This window comes from Macrobrachium rosenbergii, chromosome 4, assembly GCF_040412425.1.
Source record: "Macrobrachium rosenbergii isolate ZJJX-2024 chromosome 4, ASM4041242v1, whole genome shotgun sequence".
In the NCBI taxonomy this organism is placed as follows: domain Eukaryota; kingdom Metazoa; phylum Arthropoda; class Malacostraca; order Decapoda; family Palaemonidae; genus Macrobrachium; species Macrobrachium rosenbergii.
Genome location: NC_089744.1, coordinates 18285001 through 18306129, shown reverse-complemented (window position 1 = coordinate 18306129; position 21129 = coordinate 18285001). Strand labels below are relative to the sequence as shown.

Sequence of the window (21129 nt, the reverse complement as noted above, 5' to 3'; positions counted from 1 at the left end):
ACTAATTCATTGTTTTATTTTAATAGTAACGCTTTTTTTTTTAAATGAATCCAGTGTTGTTTGTATAAAGTGGTTACCATAATATCAACCGTGATACAGCCAAACAGAATTAGAGTCAGAGTAACTTTAATCGACCGCTTAAACTAACAGTAAGCGGTGAGTTACTCTCACTTAATGCGATGCTGTTTGGAAGAAAGTGGAAACTTAAATTTGCAGCGCAATTCAGAAAGTAAAGATGCCTAAAGAATCCCATCACAATCATTTTTTTATATAGAAAATTTTCAATAGATTCTAAAGGCAAAAAATGTACATTTCCCCTCTGTATGTGATTTTATCAGTAAACTGAAAATGTCAACACCCCATAATGAAAGAAATGAGCTTCAAATGACTGTTACGTGACCTCTCCTCCACAGAAAATGTAGTAACAAAGTAAATTGAAAAAAAAAATTCCATTACAAACTACTGTAATTTCTGCTGCAACACCAATTATTTATAATGAAACATGTCTACGTGAGGTCATCTTTCCCAACATTATCAGTAATGACATTTCGTATTTTTGTCCTTTGCTCTGTTTTCCTAAACTGGAAAAATACATTTCCTGTGAGAATTTTGTAATGAATTAAAATTCTGAATTAAGTGGTAAATGAGTGACTAACACGAAAGCAGACCATTCTCATGGCAAAAAGTTTTATTCAAAGAAATTCCTTCATTGCTTAGGATTAATTTATCGAAATTTTTATCACAATTGATTCGCATATTGACAGCATTCTGATTATAAGAAACGGGATTATAGGAAACCTGGTTCCTTAGAATATTTTGAAAACATCTGTTTCCATATCAAAAGTAATTTGCAGTTTTTTTTTTTTTTACTGCTTTAAAAACTGTACAGTTTTTCCCAGCAGCAACGCATAAGTAATATGAACTCTCGATTTACTGTTAGTTTATGCAGGAAGTATAAACTTTATTTCGATTCTTTCGGAAAACAACCACAACTCCAGTTTTTATTGGATCCATCGTTGTTTCCAGAGGAACCCTTCTTCACAAACAGATCCATACTTCATCATAAGTCTGGGCGCGTTATACATCTTCCAGTGTCATGAGTTGCTGCTAGAAATCTTTATAATCCCTGAGGGAATTTCCCTTTCGTGTATGTTTTTTTACATTTAGAGGAAAAAAATGGGAAGAAAAGATGTGGCAATTCTGATTCTCTGCAATCATTTTCACCATACCACAATTTCTCTTGCTGAACTCGGGTATCTAAACTTACATGAAAATAAAAAGTGGCACCTCGGGTAAAACAATAAATCTGAAAATGTTTACTGCAGGATTTTGTCAGTGATGCTATATCCCGTTTGCGTTGCAAAAAGCTTGTGTGGTGGTTCCTCACACATATTCTGATTTATGCAAAGATAGCATTACAGTATAGGTTTTTCCCGAACTTAAATTTTCTTATGGTATCCGTAATGGTATATATTATTTCATGTTTTATTTAAGTTACTAAACTTGAATTATATATATTTATAGTGGGAATTTTACAACGAGTTTAAATTCTTTTGAAAAATGCTAATCGGGGACTCATTGTATAGGCAAAAATATTTCTGATACAAACGAATAAAATCTTGCATTTCTTGTAATCAATTTATTTAATTTTCTATAATATATGAAATTACTGTGATGGCGGTCTTTATTATGTATTGAGAATTCAGATGTGAACTAAAATTGTTGGCTTCACTGCAGGATATGGAAAAACCATATAGCATCCAGTCTGAACTCTATATTTAGTTAATTATGTTGCAAATTACCGACAGTAAGCTTCTACAGTCCAATTGAGCAAGACAAACAACCCCAAGTATAAAAACAGGGCAAATTTCCGACTTATTTCAAGGAAAAAATTACGTTATGGACTCCGGGAAATAAGATAATCTTTGAAAAAAAAATTATTTACATCCAGTCTTCAATAATCAGTTGTAAGTTTCGGGTGAAAGCAGAATATCCTAAGCATTGCAGGTTGGTCTACATTTGTTTAGTCATGTGGCGCTAGGAAATCCTTATTCAGTGTTGATGGATAAAGCACCTTGGCCTTTATTTTTTTTTTTAAGAAAACAGTCAAGTCCCTATATCCTTAGCTGAATTGGAATTAATGGTACTTATTGGATTCCATGGTGGCAGTACTGTCACCACATTAACCAGATCTGCACCTTGGTGACGAGTGACAGCACTTCACCTCGCAGACATTGCTTAGGCAACCAACAATATATAAATTCAGTTCTTAAGAAGGCGTATGTCAAGCCTTCAACAACTGCCATGTTAAATGCAGCACCTTGACCCAGCTTAAATTTTTCATATTCATCGTAACCAGGATGCGGTTTTCTAGCATTATATGGATGCCCTCAAACACCAACCTAGTGGTTTCCGCTAAACTTAGCAGTGTGGTAGTTATGAGTTCAAACCCTGCTCATGGCTTGAAAAATTCCAATGGGAATACGACCTTACCCCCTCTGTAAGCTAAGATGGAGCTTTTGAAGGCTGAATCATTAGTAACCACTGCTTTGTTCTCAGCCATAGCTTCATTTGTCTACATGTGTAACAGTATAAAGAACGTCCTTGGCACTAGTAAATATTCAAAGGAGTGCCTTTTGTAATGACTCCAGATTGTGGGGGTTGTGAGCCTGCAAAAACCTAGAGGATGATTTACGCCTTTTGGAGGAAATTCCACCAAACAAGGGCATCTGTCTACCCCTCACAAAGATATATATTTTTCGTTGACGATGAATTTTATTGTTGTGCCACTACATAATTAAATGTTAAATCAGTTAACCGATCAACATAATGCACGACAAGAACCTGGTACCTCCCCACCTGTTTCTCCCCAGAAAATATATCGGGAAATGTGACAGTATACCGATAAGAGTTCACACTTTGTATCAACATTGGTACATTTACAATTCAGCTTGAATGCGTGCAACCAGTAAAAAATATACCTTTACCAATCTTGATCCAATACTAGATACATTGCCACTGTGCAAAGAAACAGGTGTCTAAAATAAATGGATAAAAATATAAACAATATTTAATATTCTTTGATAGTTTACCTGATTGGTAATTATATATTATATATATATATATATATATATATATATATATATATATATATATATATATATATACATATATATACATATATACATACAGTATATATATACTGTATATAATATGTTTTTAAGTATATTTTTCTTGTCTATCTTTTCTTGTTTATAGTCAGGTAAACTATCAAAGAATATAATATTGTTTATTTATAGAGAGAGAGAGAGAGAGAGAGAGAGAGAGAGAGAGAGAGAGAGAGAGAGAGAGAGAGAGAGAGAGAGAGAGAGAATGGTCATAATTCAGACTTCTGTATTTATAGGCAAAATTTTACACACTTTACAGCTTTTAAATTAAAATGGTTTCTGGGTTAGTATTGCACGAATATAATAACCCATAACACTTTTATATGTTATTCATTTAAATGTCTCTAGTAGTGAATTCTATTTGTCATAAGGTATTATTTTTGCTCTTTCATTTCAGAACACGTGCACAGTGCATCATTGACCAGTACTCGGGCTACAAAGTCGACCAGGTTAACCAGTACATCAATGGGAGAATGACGCAAGGTGAAAATATTGCCGATAATGGCGGCATTAAACAGGCTTACAGAGTAAGTGAATATTGGTAACCCATTGTAGTGACAGATTATTTATAACCTTTCTTCCAAACTTCTAATGAAAATGATGTAAATACATTTTTTTATTGGACAAACAGTGTAAAATAGCTCTCTATCTGTATAATACTTCAACACTTGATGTGTACAGTTCACTGGAACAAGGTACCAGTAGTAATTTTTTGTAGTAGTGTATCATTTCTGAAAATGATGCAAGTACACATTTTTTTATTGGACAAACAGTGTAAAATAGCTCTCTATCGTTATAATACTTCAACACTTGAGTACAGTTCACTTGAACAAGGTACCAGTAGTAATTTTTTGTAGTAGTGTATCATTTCCCAGAATATGACTTAGTGTTGCTGAAAGGGAACTTGAAAGGTGGCATTTCTTGTATCCTTGAAGTTTTATCAGGCAGATTTGTGTTTAAAGGGAAGCCAGAGCTACATTTCATCAGGCACCTGAATATTTTTGTAATATATTGAAATTTGATTGTTTTCCAAATTGCAATTACTCTCTCCATCCTCTAGTGAAAAAAGAAGTAGCTACAAACTGTACAAATGATTACATCGTCTTTATTAATCTGTGAGGTTCGTGTACGGCAATGTTGTTCCCCATGATTCGTTGTGCACTGCTCACATTTGAGCTAGTGATTCCCATTATTGACAGTACTTCTTATCACTAATTTTATTTTTGTTTTTATTTAAACTTCCTTTAGTTTTTGCTAACATTAATGGGATCCAAATCTTTTCGGTAATATTCGTGAAATTTCTATGACGGATTTATCTTTATAATTTCTTCGTTAGGTAAAAATTTAAGGCAAGATTGATGAAAGGCCATTTTTATTACTACTTATACTGCAGTAATTCTGTACAATGAGAGGGATTACTGTTTTTGCTCTGCTTAATAAACGGAAGTCTTTAAAGACATCAATCAACATTTTTTACAACTATGGTCTTTACTACTGGTAACTTTAGTCTATTTGTTGACAAAATTTTTTCAATGCCATTATAATCATACATTATAAGAAATCTGGAATTCTCCGTTATTTAAGCCTTGTGGTGTCCATAATCAACTATACAGTGTTAATCGTAGATGCCTAGGATTTACAAGTTCATACAAACCCTTCTAATTTCTACTAAGTAGGAAAACGGACTTAGCACACGATCTGTAAATCAACACAGCCTTTTTCTTTTAAAAATTCATGGCTCTCTCTTGTATGTTAGGTAATTTGTAAAGCAGGGGTTTGTATTTCATATAGTATTAATGGTGCTTCATAAATTGGTTTCTTTTAAGCATTTTAGATCATTATTTCAACTAATTTTATCACTGCCTGCTCACAGGTAAAGTTAAAGCATTCTGACTTGTCTTCTTGAGGATTGTATTATCAGCAATATTTTGACTTTTAGCATATCCTATTTTTTAGAGGACCTGTAGAAATGACGGTTGCATCGCTCAAATCCGTAACATGGTTCTTCACGAGAATGTGTAGGGTAGTTTAGTGTAGTGGGATATAGAACTGTGCTTGTACATTGTTTATGTTAACTTCTTGCAAAGCAGTGAAGGAGATATCAAAAAGCCTCTCACTAACTGGCTGTGTGCCTGTCTGTCTCTCTCTCTCTCTATCTAATATTGGTTGGGTTTACCACTTAACATGATCTTGGAGTATATGTATTATGTATAGTTTTTGTAAGTTTTATGTTGAAAATGTAAGGATTTTGATATGAAGATATTTTGAGAATTTCATTTTGTGCACAATTATTACGGGCCCATTTAGGTTTTGCACATATCTTCCCATTACATGATTTTTAAGCCATGAGAAGGTCCAAGTTTGAGAGTTATTTTTGTGAGGATTCTTATAGTTTTGAAGCATAACATGGCAGGAGAGTGACAGTTGCCCTTCCTATGGAATATGTTACACAATTATTTTTCAGCAAAATTTTTAAACAAATGCTTGCTAATGAGAGCTAACCATAGTGTTTCTGATAAATACACGTGACTGAAATATTAATGGGCTCATTTCCCCAACATTCTGGTCACAGACTGTGTGCATGAATGCATACAGAGAAATAAAAACAGGATGGTCTGTTATCGCAATGAAATAATACACCTTTATTTTTGTTAAACCAAACATGAGTTTGCATGAGAAAGGCAACCTGAGTCTTCCTGCTAAAATACTGTTCAAGATCAAGATGTCACACACATGCCAAGACACTGATGTACAAAACCTATACACAAAGAAGCTTAGGGATAGAACAGAAGACAATACCAAAGGGTATGAAAAGGAAGAATACATAAACGCAAGGGAAAATGAAGAGAGAGAACAGTTAGGCCTGTGATCAGCTTGGATGAGATATTTGAAGGTTTACCACACCCTGGTGGGAATTTTACCCATTAAGGAAACAAGAATATCATCTTGGTAATGTAATGTCTTCACACTGAAAGGTGATGAAAGGAAAAAGTAGATTCTTTCCACTCCCATTTAATTAAGAGACGTAAACAAACGTGAGAGCGGAGGATAAGATCCGATGCTCGTCGCTTGTCAGTGACCACTGGCTATCTTATCCATCGCACTTGGCAGGAAAGACAACTATTGTCTGCTAAAATACAATGTTGCCACGTTGCATAATTCAGCTAGTGATCTTACAGTACTTAGAAGAACGTATAAATGGTTAAGCATGACTGGAATATCACAGGTAACAAACATACTTCTTCTTGTAAAATAATAATAAAAGTGTACAAGAATACATACTGTATAATTGAAATTTATACACCTCCTCCCCCTTTACGCTCGTAGCACCATCTCGAGCAGAACTTGGACTTCCTTCAGCGAGTCGGGGTGAACGACAAGGGGCATTGGGAGCACTGAGTGATGGCTCTTTTTCCTGGCCAAAGCAAGGGGATGCAGGGACTTAGGGGAAAGGGTCATCACTCATGTTAGGCACTGGGCGTAGATGTCTTCGGTTTCGGAACCAAACGTGGCCACTAGGAAGGCGCACCTCGTACTGTCTTGACCTGCCATGGCCCATCACGATGCCAACCTTGTCCCATTGTAGTGTCTTGGCGTCCTGTATCCTGACTTGCTGGCCGATGGTGATCCTGGTTAGAGGGTGGGCATGAGAATTGTAGCGACTTCTGGCTTGGTCGATGTGGGCAGCAGTACGACGGTTGTAGTCCTCAGTCTTGGCTTGCCACTCTTTCGTGAATGACAGTGGGTGGGCCGGAACACAGGTGCGGAGAGTGTGGCCATAGAGAATCTGCGCAGGGGAGCATCCAGCAGGGGTCGGGGTGTTTTGAAGCTCCAGCAGTCCTCTATTGAAATTTTCGCAATCTATATTCCCATATGGGGCTGTCGTCACAATGAGATGTTTGGCTGCTTTTACTGCTGCTTCCGCATGTCCACTGGACTGAGGGTAATGCGGGGAAGTGATGATATGGCGGACTCCCCAGTGTTCGGTGAATTGCTTGAAGTCTTGGCTGGAGAATGGGGGTCCTCCGTCCATCTGTAAGCGGAGTGGGACACCAACTTCACGGAAGTAGACACAAAACATTCTTGTGACTCTAGCTGCAGTCGTGTCGCTTCCACAGGGGACAATCACAGGCCAGCCTGAAAGTCTATCAGCTGTAACAAGGAATGCCTTCCCTGCAATGTGAAAGAAGTCAGCCGACACTTTCGAAGGGCCGGGTCGGGTGGTCGTTGCACATGTAGGGTTCCTGTTGCTGACTGGGGAGGAGCTGTTGGCAAGCATTGCAAGCTTCCACTGTATTCTTTATGTCAGCATCGATGCCTGGCCAAAATACTGTCTGTCTTGCACGACGTCGAGTAGCTTCGATCCCTTGGTGGCTGTCATTGAGGCGAGCCAAGGTGCGTCTATGGAGGGCTGCATGTATGGTGATCCTGGGCCCATAGAGCACTAACTCTCCATCAGCATACAGCTATCCTGCAGCTTCCAATACGGGAGGGTGGAGACGTCAAGGTCGTAGCGGTTGGTGGGGAAGCCACTGGAGACATATTGGGCGAGGCGACTGTAGTCCTGATCCTGAGATGCAGCAGTGCGGAGTTCCTGTAGGGTCCTGTTGCCTGATCGTCGGTGGAAGTGGCGGTGCTGGTGACGATGCACCTGACATGGGCAGTTGAGGTGGTGCAGTCTTCCTCATCTTCAGGTGTGGGGCGACTGGTCGGGGAGCGAGACAGGGCGTCTGGTATGCAGAGCTGTTTCCCCACGCGCCATACTGCAGTGAAGATGTAGGGGGCCACTTTCATCTTGAGGCGTTGCAGGCGTGGATTCTCAATGGCATCCAGGGTGTAGTGGTTGAGGATAGGAATCAAGGGGCGATGGTCAGTCATCACAGTGAAATGCTGAAGTCCAGACAGGTATAGGCGGCACTTAGCCATGGCCCAAGTGACTGCAAGTAGCTCCAGCTCTACAGTGGCATATCGGGTTTCCGTGTCCGTAAGGAAATGGGAGCCACACTGGACGAGACGCATCCGACCGTGGCCATTGTCCTGAAGTAGGCATAGCCAAGGCCTTACAGGTGTGAGGCGTCTATCTGCAGGATCACAGGCGAGCCTGGGTTGAAAGATGCCAGGACTGGTGGTGAAGTTAGAGCTGTCTTGATATTCTTAAATGCTTGCTCATGGTCAGGCGTCCAGATAAATGAGCGTTTTGGGCTCATGAGCAGGCATAGAGGCTGTGCTGCTGATGAGATATCTGGGGTGAAGTCAGCAAGTTGGTTGATGAGACCCATAAATGACCTGATATCTGTGACATTGGACAGAGTGGGGAAGTCACATATAGCAGATACCTTGTCAGGGTCTGCTGCGATGCTGTCAGGTGATGGGGAAGTCACATATAGCAGATACATTGTCAGGGTCTGCTGCGATGCCGTCAGGTGATAAGACACACCCGCAGAATTTAACTTGAGGGGCAGCTACGGTGAACTTTTCCTTATTGAGGGTAATGCCGTATTTACAGCACCTGGTCAGCATTTGGTTTGTGTGTTGCAGGTGGGAAGGGAGATCCTCGTCTGATATAAGGATGATATCTATAACTTTCACACAGTTGGGAATACCTTGTAGAGCCATATCTTCACGGAGGCAGTAGGCATCACCCGTCGCTGCGAATCCCATCCAGCCACGGCAGTGCTGAAACCTTCCATACGGGGTTATAAACATGGTCAGATGGCGATCTTCCTCAGCCAACTCCAATTGCCAATACCCATGGAGGGTATCAACTGTCATGAAATACTTCGCCATAGGAGAGATGTTGCGGATGGCGTCATGGGGCGTGGGCGATGGATGTGTTGGGCGGGCAACCTGAGAATTCAAGTGGGTGTAATCCACAGTGATGAGGACACCTTTGTCCTTGGGTACCAGGACCATGGGGTGGCACCATTCAGAGGGTTCATTGCCTACGGGCGTGATGATTCCTTGTTGTACTAAGGAGGCAAGTTCTTCTTTTACTTGATCCCTGAGGGCGAATGGAATGGGCCTGGGCGTATGTACAGCAAAAGGTGTAGAGCGAGGTTTCAGGTGGATCTGCATTGGATGACCTGTCATCTTCTTTAGTGGCCGAGTCTGCAGATCTGCCTTGGATATGAGTATGTCGTTGAAATGGCGGAGAAAATCATCTTTAGCAACTGCAGGCGATGCCATGGCAGAGTCAGGAATCTGGACACACCTGTTGACATGTGTAACCTTCAGAATGGGCTTTGGGAATTCCGGTGACACTATAGCAAGGGCTCGGCAATGTGCACAGGAGAGGAGGGCAGTCTGGATATCCTCGTGAACATGTATGGTTGCTACACATGACCTGTTGCCGAGGCAAAGTGTCGCTTGGAAACATCCCACAGTTGGTGGCATGGGGGATCCATCTGCGGTCACGACATCCGTCATGGGTGGAGGTGACAGTTTTGACCTGGGTATGTGGAGTGCATCCAGGTGTGTGGTGCCAATCACTGTCATGTCTGCCCGTGTTGGGGATTAGCTGGAGATGTGACGAGATGTCACCAAATGACAGGGAGACAGTGACTGGTGTAGGGGACTCATTATCTGAGTTGGCACCCACAAGACGGCAGCTGGAGTTTGACTTGGCAGGTGATGAGGGCCGGTGTCCACTCAGTGTTGGTGATGAAGCTGTAAATCCAGTCCGATTTGTCTTGGTAGACCTGCACATCTTCACGAAGTGTCCCTTTTCTGGCAGGCACTGCACTGGGTATCCTTAGTAGGGCATTTCTGAGATCGGGGCCAATGACCTGTGCGTCCACAGTTATTGCAGGTGGCACCCGAGGCTGGGCACTGTCCGGAGTTGTGCTTGCGAGACCAGTTTTGACAGGGGTCGTCATTAGTAGAATGTTGAGAATGCTGGTCGGGAGATCAATGAGAATTCCTCTTCCGTAGTCGTTGATTCTTATTGTACGAAGATACAGCACTGATCTGGCTAGGGGCGGATGCAGTGGCTGATGCAGTGGCTGATGCAGTCGCGTGTAGACTTAAGGAGCGGCAGCAAGTCGCATAATCTGTGAGGTTGGATGAGGGTTGGGGGGCTTTAAGGCATTGTATTAACTCTTCGTCCCTCACTCCCATCAATATTACCATTTGCAACTGCTTTTCTGCGCAGGAAGCGGGGTTGCCAGTGCATAAATCCACTTCATTGGCGAGATCCTTGAGGTGCACATAGTACTCTACAAATGATTCTCCCACAGCCTGTTTGCAGGACAATAACTCTTTGCGTCGTAAGGCCTCATTTCTGAGACTGCGAAAATGCTTTTGCAGTGTATTCAACACCTCTGTAAGGGAAAGTGATGTGTCGTGAGGGATGCCTAGTGTATGCGTAAGCAGACGAACTTCCAGGGAGATGCAGGTCCTCAGGTGAATCAGCTGGGCTGCTTGATGCAAGCTGTCAGATCCAACTAGGGCTGCATAATCCTCAAAACGGAGTCTCCATTGATGAAAAGCTTGATATGTTGCATCTTGTTGCAGAATTGGAGGGGGATGGACCTTAGGCTGGCTAGAAGTCATGGGTGTATTTATCCGTTGGACTCCTAATGGCGTGGCAAGGGGTGCCAGTGTGGTGTCAGGTTGCTGAGACTGTTGCGATGATGCCAGCTGTTCTGACAGCATTGTAAACAGAGCCATGAATCGCTGGTTATCTTCCTGTCTTGATTGCTCCATTTGTTGCTTGAAGGTCCGTTCATCTTGTCTCCTTCGAGCTTGCTCCTGCAAGCTGGAAGTTTTTAAAAATGTATGAGGTGCAACATGTCACTATCATGGCCTCCTGGCATGTTGGGAGTAAGAGGAGGAGGAGGGGAGGGGCTGATAGCCTCATCAAGTGTGGAGGGGCTGGTATCATCATCAGCGGTGGGGGAATGCATGGGTCCGTCGTCTCCCTTTGGATCATCCGTATGATCCTCTCCTCTCTGATCCAATAATTCAATTAGCTCGCCACTCGTCAGTGACCACTGGTTATCTTATGCGTCACACTTGGCGGGAAAGATAAAAGTATTGTCTGCTAAAATACAATGTTGCCACGTTGCATAATTCAGCTAGTGATCTTACAGTACTTATAAGAACGTATAAATGGTTAAGCGTGAATGGAATATCACAGGTAACATACACATACTTCTTCCTGTAAAATAATAATAAAAGTGTACAGGAATACATATATTTGATATCTATACAGGTAAAAGTTTGTACTTCATGAAAATATAAGTATATTTCTGTTAACTTACCACGTCTTAGCCCAAACTTGTTTACATTAGACATTTTGATAGACTGCATCCCTGTCATCAGCTCAGTTCTCACTGCTTTTAGGAAAACGTTTCCCAGGAACTCATCCCTTATTGTAATGACAATGTAGAAAATACCTGCAATTTTTAATTGAAGATTGTATTATAATGATATCAAGTTTGTATTATAATGATATCAAGTTACATATTTCAGATTGGGAATTTTTTATTCGTTCAACATATTTACACCTTTACCTCTTCCATTACTAGAAAGCAGCATAAATACATTTGCTGTGCACATTTAAGATGTTTCATTAGCTGGCTAAGTTTTGTTTCCATTCTTCAGGCATACCGGCAGTGGGTGAAGCGAAATGGAGAGGAGAAGCTGCTGCCTGGGATCAACCTCAACCACGATCAGCTTTTCTTCCTTAATTATGCCAGGATCTGGTGTGGCACAATGAGACCAGAGGACGCTCTCTCCAAGATCAGATCATCAGTGCATTCTCTGGGCCCAATTCGAGTATTAGGGCCTCTCTCCAACTCTGCAGACTTCGCCAAAGCCTACAACTGTCCTGTTGGCAGTAGGATGAACCCAGAGAAAAAATGCTCTGTCTGGTGAATATCTTCGGAAGACAACTCTGAGCCAAAGTTGATTTTCTCAATCCTCATGGTTTTCTCTCACCTGCCATCTCGTTGAAGAGTAAGAAAGAGAACTATGATGGCGCTGTGTATTTTTCAAGTCATGGTGTTTGAACACAAAGGCTTTGTAACACTTCATGGTATAAGATTGGTGAGAATGAGTTCATGGGCTGTGTTGTGTACCATTGTTCATAGAGGGGGTAACCAGAGTTTGACAGTCATTTTAATTATTTTTTGGAATTTGTTCCAACAAAGCTATTCAGAAGTTTCAGGAACTCTAGCTCTAGTCTGGACACGGAAAACCTCAAACTAATAATGTGGCAAAGGACACTGGTATTGTTTCATTCCATGATTATAGAAACGTAAAAAACACTGAGTTAAAATTTCTGTATTCGAGTTTTGCCCCTGAATTAGTAAGTTTATTTGAAAGTCAAAGGGAAGTTAGATGTCTCAGGATATTACATGTTAGATAACTAAGAGTTTGTACAATATGAAAGGTATTAGAGTATGAAGAAAATATTTTTACATTAAAAATGTACAACATATGAAATTTACATTGTAATTTGATTACTATTTAACACTTAGTTCTAAAAATATTTTTATCAGGTAGTGTTGGGTAGTCAGCGAGTAAAAATTGGTTGTAATATTCTTGTACTGCACATGTACTGGTATGGGACACCATTCAGGGGCTACTTTACAAAAGAGCATTGGTAATTAGAAGCATCTTACGAAAAATAGTGTTGCTCTCATTTGGCATTTATTAAAAACTCATATACACTACATAGATCTATTTATAGTAAACCTTTGGTGGTATATATGAATATTTCCTTGCTGTTAACGTGCATCTGACTGCCAGATGAAAGCATTTTTATATATAATATCTCATGGATACTCAAAGAATATTTTCTATTTTTATGTCATTTTTTTTCTTCCAAGTAACATTAAGTGTCTTCGTGGTTTTCTTCTTCTGGCCTGTCTTGATGTTGTTCTCTCCTCTGCATCAAATATACAAATTTTTGGTCATTAATCTCTCTTATTGTGACTTACTAGTATATAAGTGTTTGGGACGGGGGGTTGTGAGACTGAAGATATATATATATAGCAGACAGAAATCTATTTAACACAAATTTATTCCACTTCTTAAAGGTAATTCTTTCAATCTATACGACATAATACAGTATTTAACTTGTATGTCACTAAGCGGTAAATTAAAATCCATATGTTACTTACATAAGTAGAGAGACACAGGAGGACTCCGATATTTTATAATATATTGATGTTTGCCATCTCATGATAAAAGGAACCTTTTACCTTGAAGAGAATTGTTGATGAATCTTGTAAAGAGGATTTTTCCAATGTGTGAAGATATTTATTTTTTCTTTGCTCCTCGTTAACCATCCTCAGTAGCTCCATGTAGATATAATATCCCTTGACCTTTCTAAGTAGCGTTGTAATAACACAAAACTAAGCAACCAAGGTAGACCTTGTTGCATAGAATTTCTAACCACCCGGTTTATCAGTGCTTGGACATAAGTACATATATTTAGAGGGATTTTTAACTTTTTAAACTCAAGATTATGACTCCTTTACTCCCACACTATCTGTCCTTACCATAAATATTTGTCAGCAATATTAAAGAACGTTTTTGGAATACAGATAGATTTCTATGGCCATTTCATCATATTTGATTTGACACAATCAGTGCAGTAGATCATAACATTGGTCATGTGGAACATTGAATATTTGTTGTTCTTATTTATGCTCTAGCAGTTTTAATCTGTTCACAATACTGTTTTCCAGCAAACTTGAGATTTAACCTATTTCCATTCTATGTTTCTGCTGCACCATCAAAATCATTCAGACCCCTTATGCCTTTTCAAACAAAAAATTAGATTATGCTTACTTCATTATAAACATTTCTTCAGAATTTATACTACGCCTCACCCCTTGCAACGCATGCAGTGAAAGTTTAATCTATGTAATGCATGTAGTTTGGCAAGCTATGTTTGAATTTTTATTCCCTCAATGGTAGGCGGCTTGTCTCCTGCGTACATCTTAGGGAAGAAGAAAGAACAAGATGCCTGGCATGCTGGGACCAACTGTGAGTAATATTTAACGGGAAGGAGCCAGTGCAGAAACCAACCTGACATTATCTATGTAAGGCAAAAAAAGCCAAAACACTACCTCCTCATCCTTCTCCTCTTGTGGTAAATTTAATAGTATGATCATGCTGCTGTATTATGTTGCACAACTCATTCGGTGGTATAGCTATTACAAAAATTTATTTACAAGAAGTGTATTATTGTGTATTATTTGTAAATTAAATTCTTATTAAAACGAGAATTGTGTATAAGGTTCATGCATAATTTCTAGGCTGGGAATACTGGATTGGTCTTCACACTGAAACTCTTAATTAGGATGAAATTTAAAGGTTTGGGATTTCTTTTTCAGGTGATTAATAAGAGTTCTTGGTGCCTATTTCAGAATATATTACTTTCCCATTTTACCTGAACATGAACTCAGCTCCATTATCTTTTGTTCTCTAGGTTTCTTAAAATAATATTTTAAAGAACCTCTGTAAAATGCTTCTATACACCCATTTAGTTATATTATTTAAAAGAAGCAAACTATTACAGTAAATTTTCTTCACTCATTACCAGCTTCTATCTACGACAAAAAATTATATTACAAATTACCTTAGTATCTTAACATGCCTCAGACATCAAGATAATTAAGTGATTTGGTAAAGGGATTTCTCTTATGAAAGATGCGTGCATACTCTTTTAGTACTTAAAAAGTTGATTGGAAATATCAGTATGAAATGGCAAGGATGAATGAAAAGTAAATATAATGTAGGTCTATATAAATACAAAATACTTGTTTCTGATGAAAACACTGTACATCTGTTAGTCAACACTTTTGCATCTACCAATTTATCCATTTGACTAATAGACTGATATTGTCTCAAAATAGAACTGGACATTATTAGTGAGATGTCAGTCTGTTGAAAGGCCATTTACTGGAACCACGAAATTATTAGAAAAAGATGAGAAAAGGGAAATGAATTTACAGTGACCCTTTAACCCAACAAAAATCTAAGGTTATTAGAAGGTAATGGAACTTAAAACACTCCAATGTACTGATTCCTCGATATGCAACACTAGCTTTTATGTCTTTGCCACAAAATGGCGTTGTGCAACAGATTCCTGTTCAGTATGATACAGTCATGCAGAAAGTTACATTCCCATTCAATTTCCTCAAGTATTCAATTTCCTCAAATTGAATCCAACCAGATCTCCCGTTTACCAAAACTTGACATATTAATGAGATGTATACTGTACCTACGTGTGCATTTATATCAAGTTATTAAGCATCATCAATCACATACATAAATCATTATTCCATATTCAGGTTTTCTATTTCTAATGAATTCAGTGTATATACAAATACTGTATCATGAGAACTCAAAATATATTAATAAAGTTTAGAAATATACAGTGTAATATAAATATCTATTTATCACCCATTCCATTTGCAGAATTTTAATTCATTACAATTAAACTTATAAACTTTGGCATTTAAGACAAACCAATAAAATCTAAGAAGCAAATTTTAGTTACTTTTGTTACTTTTGTACACTGCCCAATACCCGTCTATATGGTATGTGCAGATATTTCCTAATCCTTTTTTTTTTTTTTACTAATTTAGGTTTGATTCTTGTGAAATAACTGTACCTTATGTAAATCTATCATCACTGACTTAACATTAAATGAATATATTCATTTTAATCATATATATAACAAAAATCTCATTTAGTAATGTAAGGCTCTTTGTACAACATATCACCTGCTCTAGTGTCATCAGGGTCTTTGATTTTGTTTATTTCCTCCAATTTTACTTTCTTCAGACCGTTCCTGGCTTGGCATTACATTGTACAAGGAAGCATGATGCCCGCTCTGTTTCACATACAGTTTTCTTTACAACCTCCATGTTGAACAGTTACCCTTCTGAGCCATCTCCCAGGTGCTTTTATTATCAGAGCACTTGTCTCTCATCTTTCATGTTATGGTTATAGTGAATACATTTTCTTTGTAGCTATAGGACAATACTCGTGCCCCTGTAAGACATATCTGCTGTGTTTAAAGACAATGCTACCAATACTGTTAATAACCCTCTTATCTGAAACATCTGGCAACAATATATAGTTATATCAAGGGTTTCATGGGCAATGTCCTACCTCAAAACCACTTACAACAATTGGTAACTAAAATTCCCAAGAACACAGAGTTCTTGAGGTGCCAGTCACATTGTCCTTTTAGTCTTCAAATCCTTATTGGCTGACTGACTTGACCAGATTAAAAGATCCTTCCTTATCGCAATCGTCATAATCAAAATATCTATTATTAACGTAATGTCTAATACTTAAATTTCATACAACTTTTCCAGACCGATTTATTTTCAATTTTGTGCATCCATTTTTTTTCCTGCTGAGTTTCATGAAAGTAATCCCTTAGCTTCTAGTTGAATGTGATGGCAGAAAGAGGACTATTTTCACTTTGTACTGATTTGTAACATGAAAAAGTAATGAGATTTTTATTGCACAAATTACCGCTTTGTATATATACCATGCAGTTTTGTCGCAAGTTTAGAACACTTATGGAATTAAACGTCTAATTACTGAATTGGAGTCTTATTTTACCTAGCTATGTTTACTTCCTACTATGGTTAGAGAATGAATAGAAATTTATGGAAGTTGTACTAAACGCACCATAGTGGGAGAATGAACAGAAATTTATGGAAGTTGTTCTTTGCAAATCAAGAGCAGATTTGACACAGAAAATTAATCAGATTTTGACTATGTTAACATTTTAGTCTGAACACTTCATAGTTGTAAATTTGCTACCAGGTTTACCAATAACAAAATAAAACAAAAACTAAGAAGTAAAACGTCTGTTTTAAAATGACCAACTTCGAATAATGCCGAAATAGAAGCCTAGATATTCATAACGAAATGGTCACTGTCCATTAAATGCCTTCTTGGATGTGTTACCAACCTAGTAAGCTATGTCAGAGATTTTGTTTATTAGTAAATTATTATGTTAAATGATAGTTTCGACAACCATTATGGATGCAGCAAATTTTTTTTCCCACAGCATTCAATCTACCCACTGAATAATTCTGACAAAAAAAAAAACATCAAGAATATTTTGCAGTCTTTCACTCTCACTCTGCAACTCGGCCCCAAATTCTTAAATATAACTACAGGGAGGAAAAACTTCGAAGTGAAAGGTCCTATAATGAAATAATTCATAAGGACATGCAATGAAGCAAACCAATTACACATTAAAAATTATCCTGCGGTGCTGAATGGTGATATCAGGAGCGGTCTCTTCCCTGTTTTTAGTATTAAAAGCAGCTTAATTCTCAAGGTTTCTTTTGCAAATGCTAGTAAGAATGTGGGAGGTGACAAGGTTATCCTAAGGCCATCAATTGGTTCAACTGCTATCAGGAAAATGAGCAAGAGAAAGTAAGAAAATTATGGAATATCTGTAACTAGACAAAGGACTCGGCAACCAATAAGAATCTTACAAAAATGTAAGGAAGCGATTCTTTTTTCAGGACCTAAAGTGCTTCTGCTAACCATATATTTACCCATACCACCATATAGAGAAATACAAAGATCGTTCCTCTGAGGTATCTGTGGCATAGCTCACCAGCACACTGTGCAGCATCTATAATGATGTACAGGGTATCTGGGAAGTTGGAAAAAGAGGAGCAGCTACTGACCGTGGAATCCACTTTCAAGACCTGTCTGATACAAACTCATACCCATTCCCTTTCCCTTCAGTGAAATTGGCTAATACTGTATGCAACTTCTTCATATGAAGGCTGGAGTGAAGGGTACTTCTTAGAGACTGACATAATAAACCAAAAATATATTTCTAACATTCGTTTCATAAATAGCAAAAACTGATCCTCATTCTTTAGGTCAAAGGTAGTGACCTGATAAATAATTACTAGATATATCCTGCTTTCCACTGGAAGATTCCATCAAATTTGGAAAGACCACACATCCTTACCACAATCATTCTATAAGAATCTTACTCTTGCATTCATAATGCTTGCACCAATCTGAATGTGTTCATATTAAAAACCAGTGAAGCAGCTTTACTTGGAACAATGTCTTCAGCTAGGAGGTTACTGTACCTAAATCTACCAAGTTGTTTACCCACTATTGAGTGTAGGATCATTTTAAGTTCAGGTTAGGTGGTAGGCCCTGCTATCTTAGTAGGTTGAAGTTAAAGAGATAAGTTGTGTAAAACAAACTGAGACATAATTTACTCACTCTACTTCAATGGACCAAGTTATTCTGGAAAAGATAATTACTTTTAATAGCTGCTCTAAGCCAGAATGCTGCAGCATTCTTGTGGTTAGAACAATAGAGTTGAAACAGAGAGAAACAAGCATTGGTAGTTGGATCTACCAGAACTGTAATGACTATGCTCCTTATCATAGGCCTAATGAACTGCTGGAATGTCTTATTTTTGTCAGTCGTTGCCAAAAATGGCAGAAAAGTGACTAGAAGGATCAAAGGGAATCAACTGTAAAACTTTACAGTATAATTGGAAAACAGGAAAGAGAAGACCCCTAATATCTAGTCTCTTGTGTTTCAAGTGAGATGTCACTTTGATGGTTAAGTTTTAAAAAAAGGCAGGTGAGATAGACAAGTACTGTGAATTCTGAGTCCATTAAATCAATGGAGGGCAAGAAATCACCTTTTCCAATAGAATGAATAATTTGGTGCTGGACCTGCTAGATGAAATGACTGGATGGGCTTGCACTGATGAACGGGCGGCTCGTTTATTAAAAAAAAGAGGGGGGGTTCTCTGAATATGGCAATAAGAGCCAAATACAATTGAATACTTATAGGAGGATGGTTTGCATAACAGAGGACTGGAATAAAACTGCAGAACTTTAACTCTTCCCAAAATTTTGTGACCTAAACTCCCAGCAGCAAGAACATGGGCAAACTCATAACAACATGGTCAATGAAAACTGGAATATGAAGGAGAATTCCATTTCTTCTGATGCTGTTTAGATGAGGTTTGTCACTGTTAATATCATTTCCATTTATATTAGGAAACAGTGGTGTATTAGAGTCAGCCTTATCTTTTCAGGGCTGATGATTACCAGCTTTATTGTATTAGAAGCTTTAAGACAGGGCCTGTCTAGATGGAAGAATCATAACACTTGTTATTGTATTGTTAAGTTAGATGCTACCAAATATTTTTATAATGTATGCTTGTATGTCAGAAACCAAGAAAAAAAGACAAGACATCCATGAACCCATGAAGACTGACTTATTTTAGTTTCTATGGTGTCACAGTTACCAGGGTCATGGATGCCAAGTTCTAAGGTAACATCAGTTTCAAACCGAAAGGAGCAAAACAGAAAGAAATCTGACCCATGAAGTGGCCTTGAGATCAGGTTCAGTGAGAACCTGAATCATTCAATTAAATATAGTTGAAATTAGCAGCTAGTCTGTTAGAGAAGAATACAGCCCTTAGAAGGGATTCTTATGCCTCTAATTTGTGACCATCTACTTTTGCACGGCCTTAACGAGGTGAAAGAGCAATAATGGCATGATCCTGACACAAGATACTCACACTGAGAACTAAGGTGAATTTCGGCCTTGGGTGTTCGTTCCGTGCCGAGTGGAGGTGGTGGTCCAGCTTTCCAGGCCTTTGCTAAGGACTGTTGAATGTCCAGCGACTCCCCAACCGCTGTCCGCTATCCCTGCCTTGGGCGTTTGTTCCGTATCCGAGTGCTGGTGGTGGTCCAGCTTTCCAGGCCTGTGCCAGAGCCAGCTGAACATACAGCAAACCCCTAACCATGGTCTGCTCTCCCAGCCTTGGGCATTCGTTACATGTCGAGTGGTGGTGGTGGTCCAGCTTTCCGAGTCCTGGGCCTGTGCCAGGGCCACTTGAATGTCCAGCAGGCCCCCAAAATCCTGTCTGCTCTCCTGGCCTTGGGCATTCATTCCATGCCAAGTGGTGGTGGAGGTCCAGCCTTCCTGGGCCTGTGCCAGGGCCAGTTGAAGGTACAGTGGCCGCCCCCCCCACACCCCACAACCGCTGTCTGCTTCCGGCCGTGGGAATTTGTTCAGTGCCAAGTGGTGGTGGTGGTTCAGCTTTCCAAGGCCTGGTAGTGGATCAGACCTGTGCCAGGGCCAGTTGAACATCCAGTGGCCCCACAATCACTGTCCACTCCCTTGCCTTGGGCATCTGTTCCATGCTGAGCAATGCTGGTGGTCCAGCTTTCAGAGGCCCGGTAGTGGATCGGGCCCATGCCAGGACCAGGTGAATGTCCAGAGGCCCCCCAACCGCTGTCCACTCCCTGACCTTGGGTGTTTGTTCTGTGCTGAGTGGTGATGGTGGTCCAGCTTTCCAAGCCAGTGCCAGGGCCAATTGAACATCCAGCGGCCCCCCAACCACTGTCCACTCTCCTGGCCTTGGGTGTTCATTCCATGCCGAGTGCTAGTGGTGGTCCAGCTTTCCAGGCTGGTGCCTGAGCCAGCTGAACATCCAGCAGCACCCCTAACCACTGTGTGCTCTCCCAGCCTTGGCAGTTCCTTCCGTGCTGAGTGGCGGTGGTGGTCCAAGTTTCTGGGCCTGTGCCAGGTCTAACTGAACATCCAGCGGCCCTCAGACTGCTGTCCACTCTTCCAGCCTTGGACATTTGTTCCATGCCAAGTGGCAATGGTGGTTCAGCTTTCCAAGACCCGGGCCTGTGCCAGTACCAGTTGAATGTCCAGCGGCCCACCAACTACTTTCCATTCTCCCAGCCTTGGGCGCTCGTTCTGTGCTGAGTGGAGATGGTGGTCCAGCTTTCCGAGGCCTGGTCCTGTGCCAGGGCCAACTGAACGTCTAGGGGCCCCCGACCCGCTGTCCGCTCTACTGGCCTTGGGCGTTCGTTCTGTGCTGTGTGGTGGTGGATGTCCAGCTTTCAGAGTCCTGGGACTGTGCCATGGCCAGTTAAACATCCAGCAGCCCCCCCAACTGCTT

General features: G+C 39.9%; 1 protein-coding gene and 1 long non-coding RNA gene across 3 annotated transcripts in view; one reads left to right on the top strand and one right to left on the bottom strand.

Moving 5' to 3' along the window:
- Window positions 1–16746, top strand: part of Nep1 (Neprilysin 1) — a 400973-nt gene extending 384227 nt beyond the window's left edge. For both annotated transcript variants that reach the window (XM_067090423.1, XM_067090434.1), the window contains exons 13-14: window positions 3565–3694; window positions 11772–16746. In XM_067090423.1, the coding sequence (XP_066946524.1) occupies window positions 3565–3694; window positions 11772–12044 (403 nt within the window). In that variant the 3' untranslated portion in view covers window positions 12045–16746. The remainder of the gene's footprint in view (window positions 1–3564; window positions 3695–11771) is intronic.
- Window positions 10951–11816, bottom strand: LOC136830699 (uncharacterized). Its single transcript, XR_010850717.1, has 3 exons — window positions 11681–11816; window positions 11429–11563; window positions 10951–11179 (listed from the first exon to the last, which is right to left on the bottom strand). It is a non-coding gene; the product is annotated as an uncharacterized lncRNA (long non-coding RNA).
- Window positions 16747–21129: the final 4383 nt, after the last annotated feature.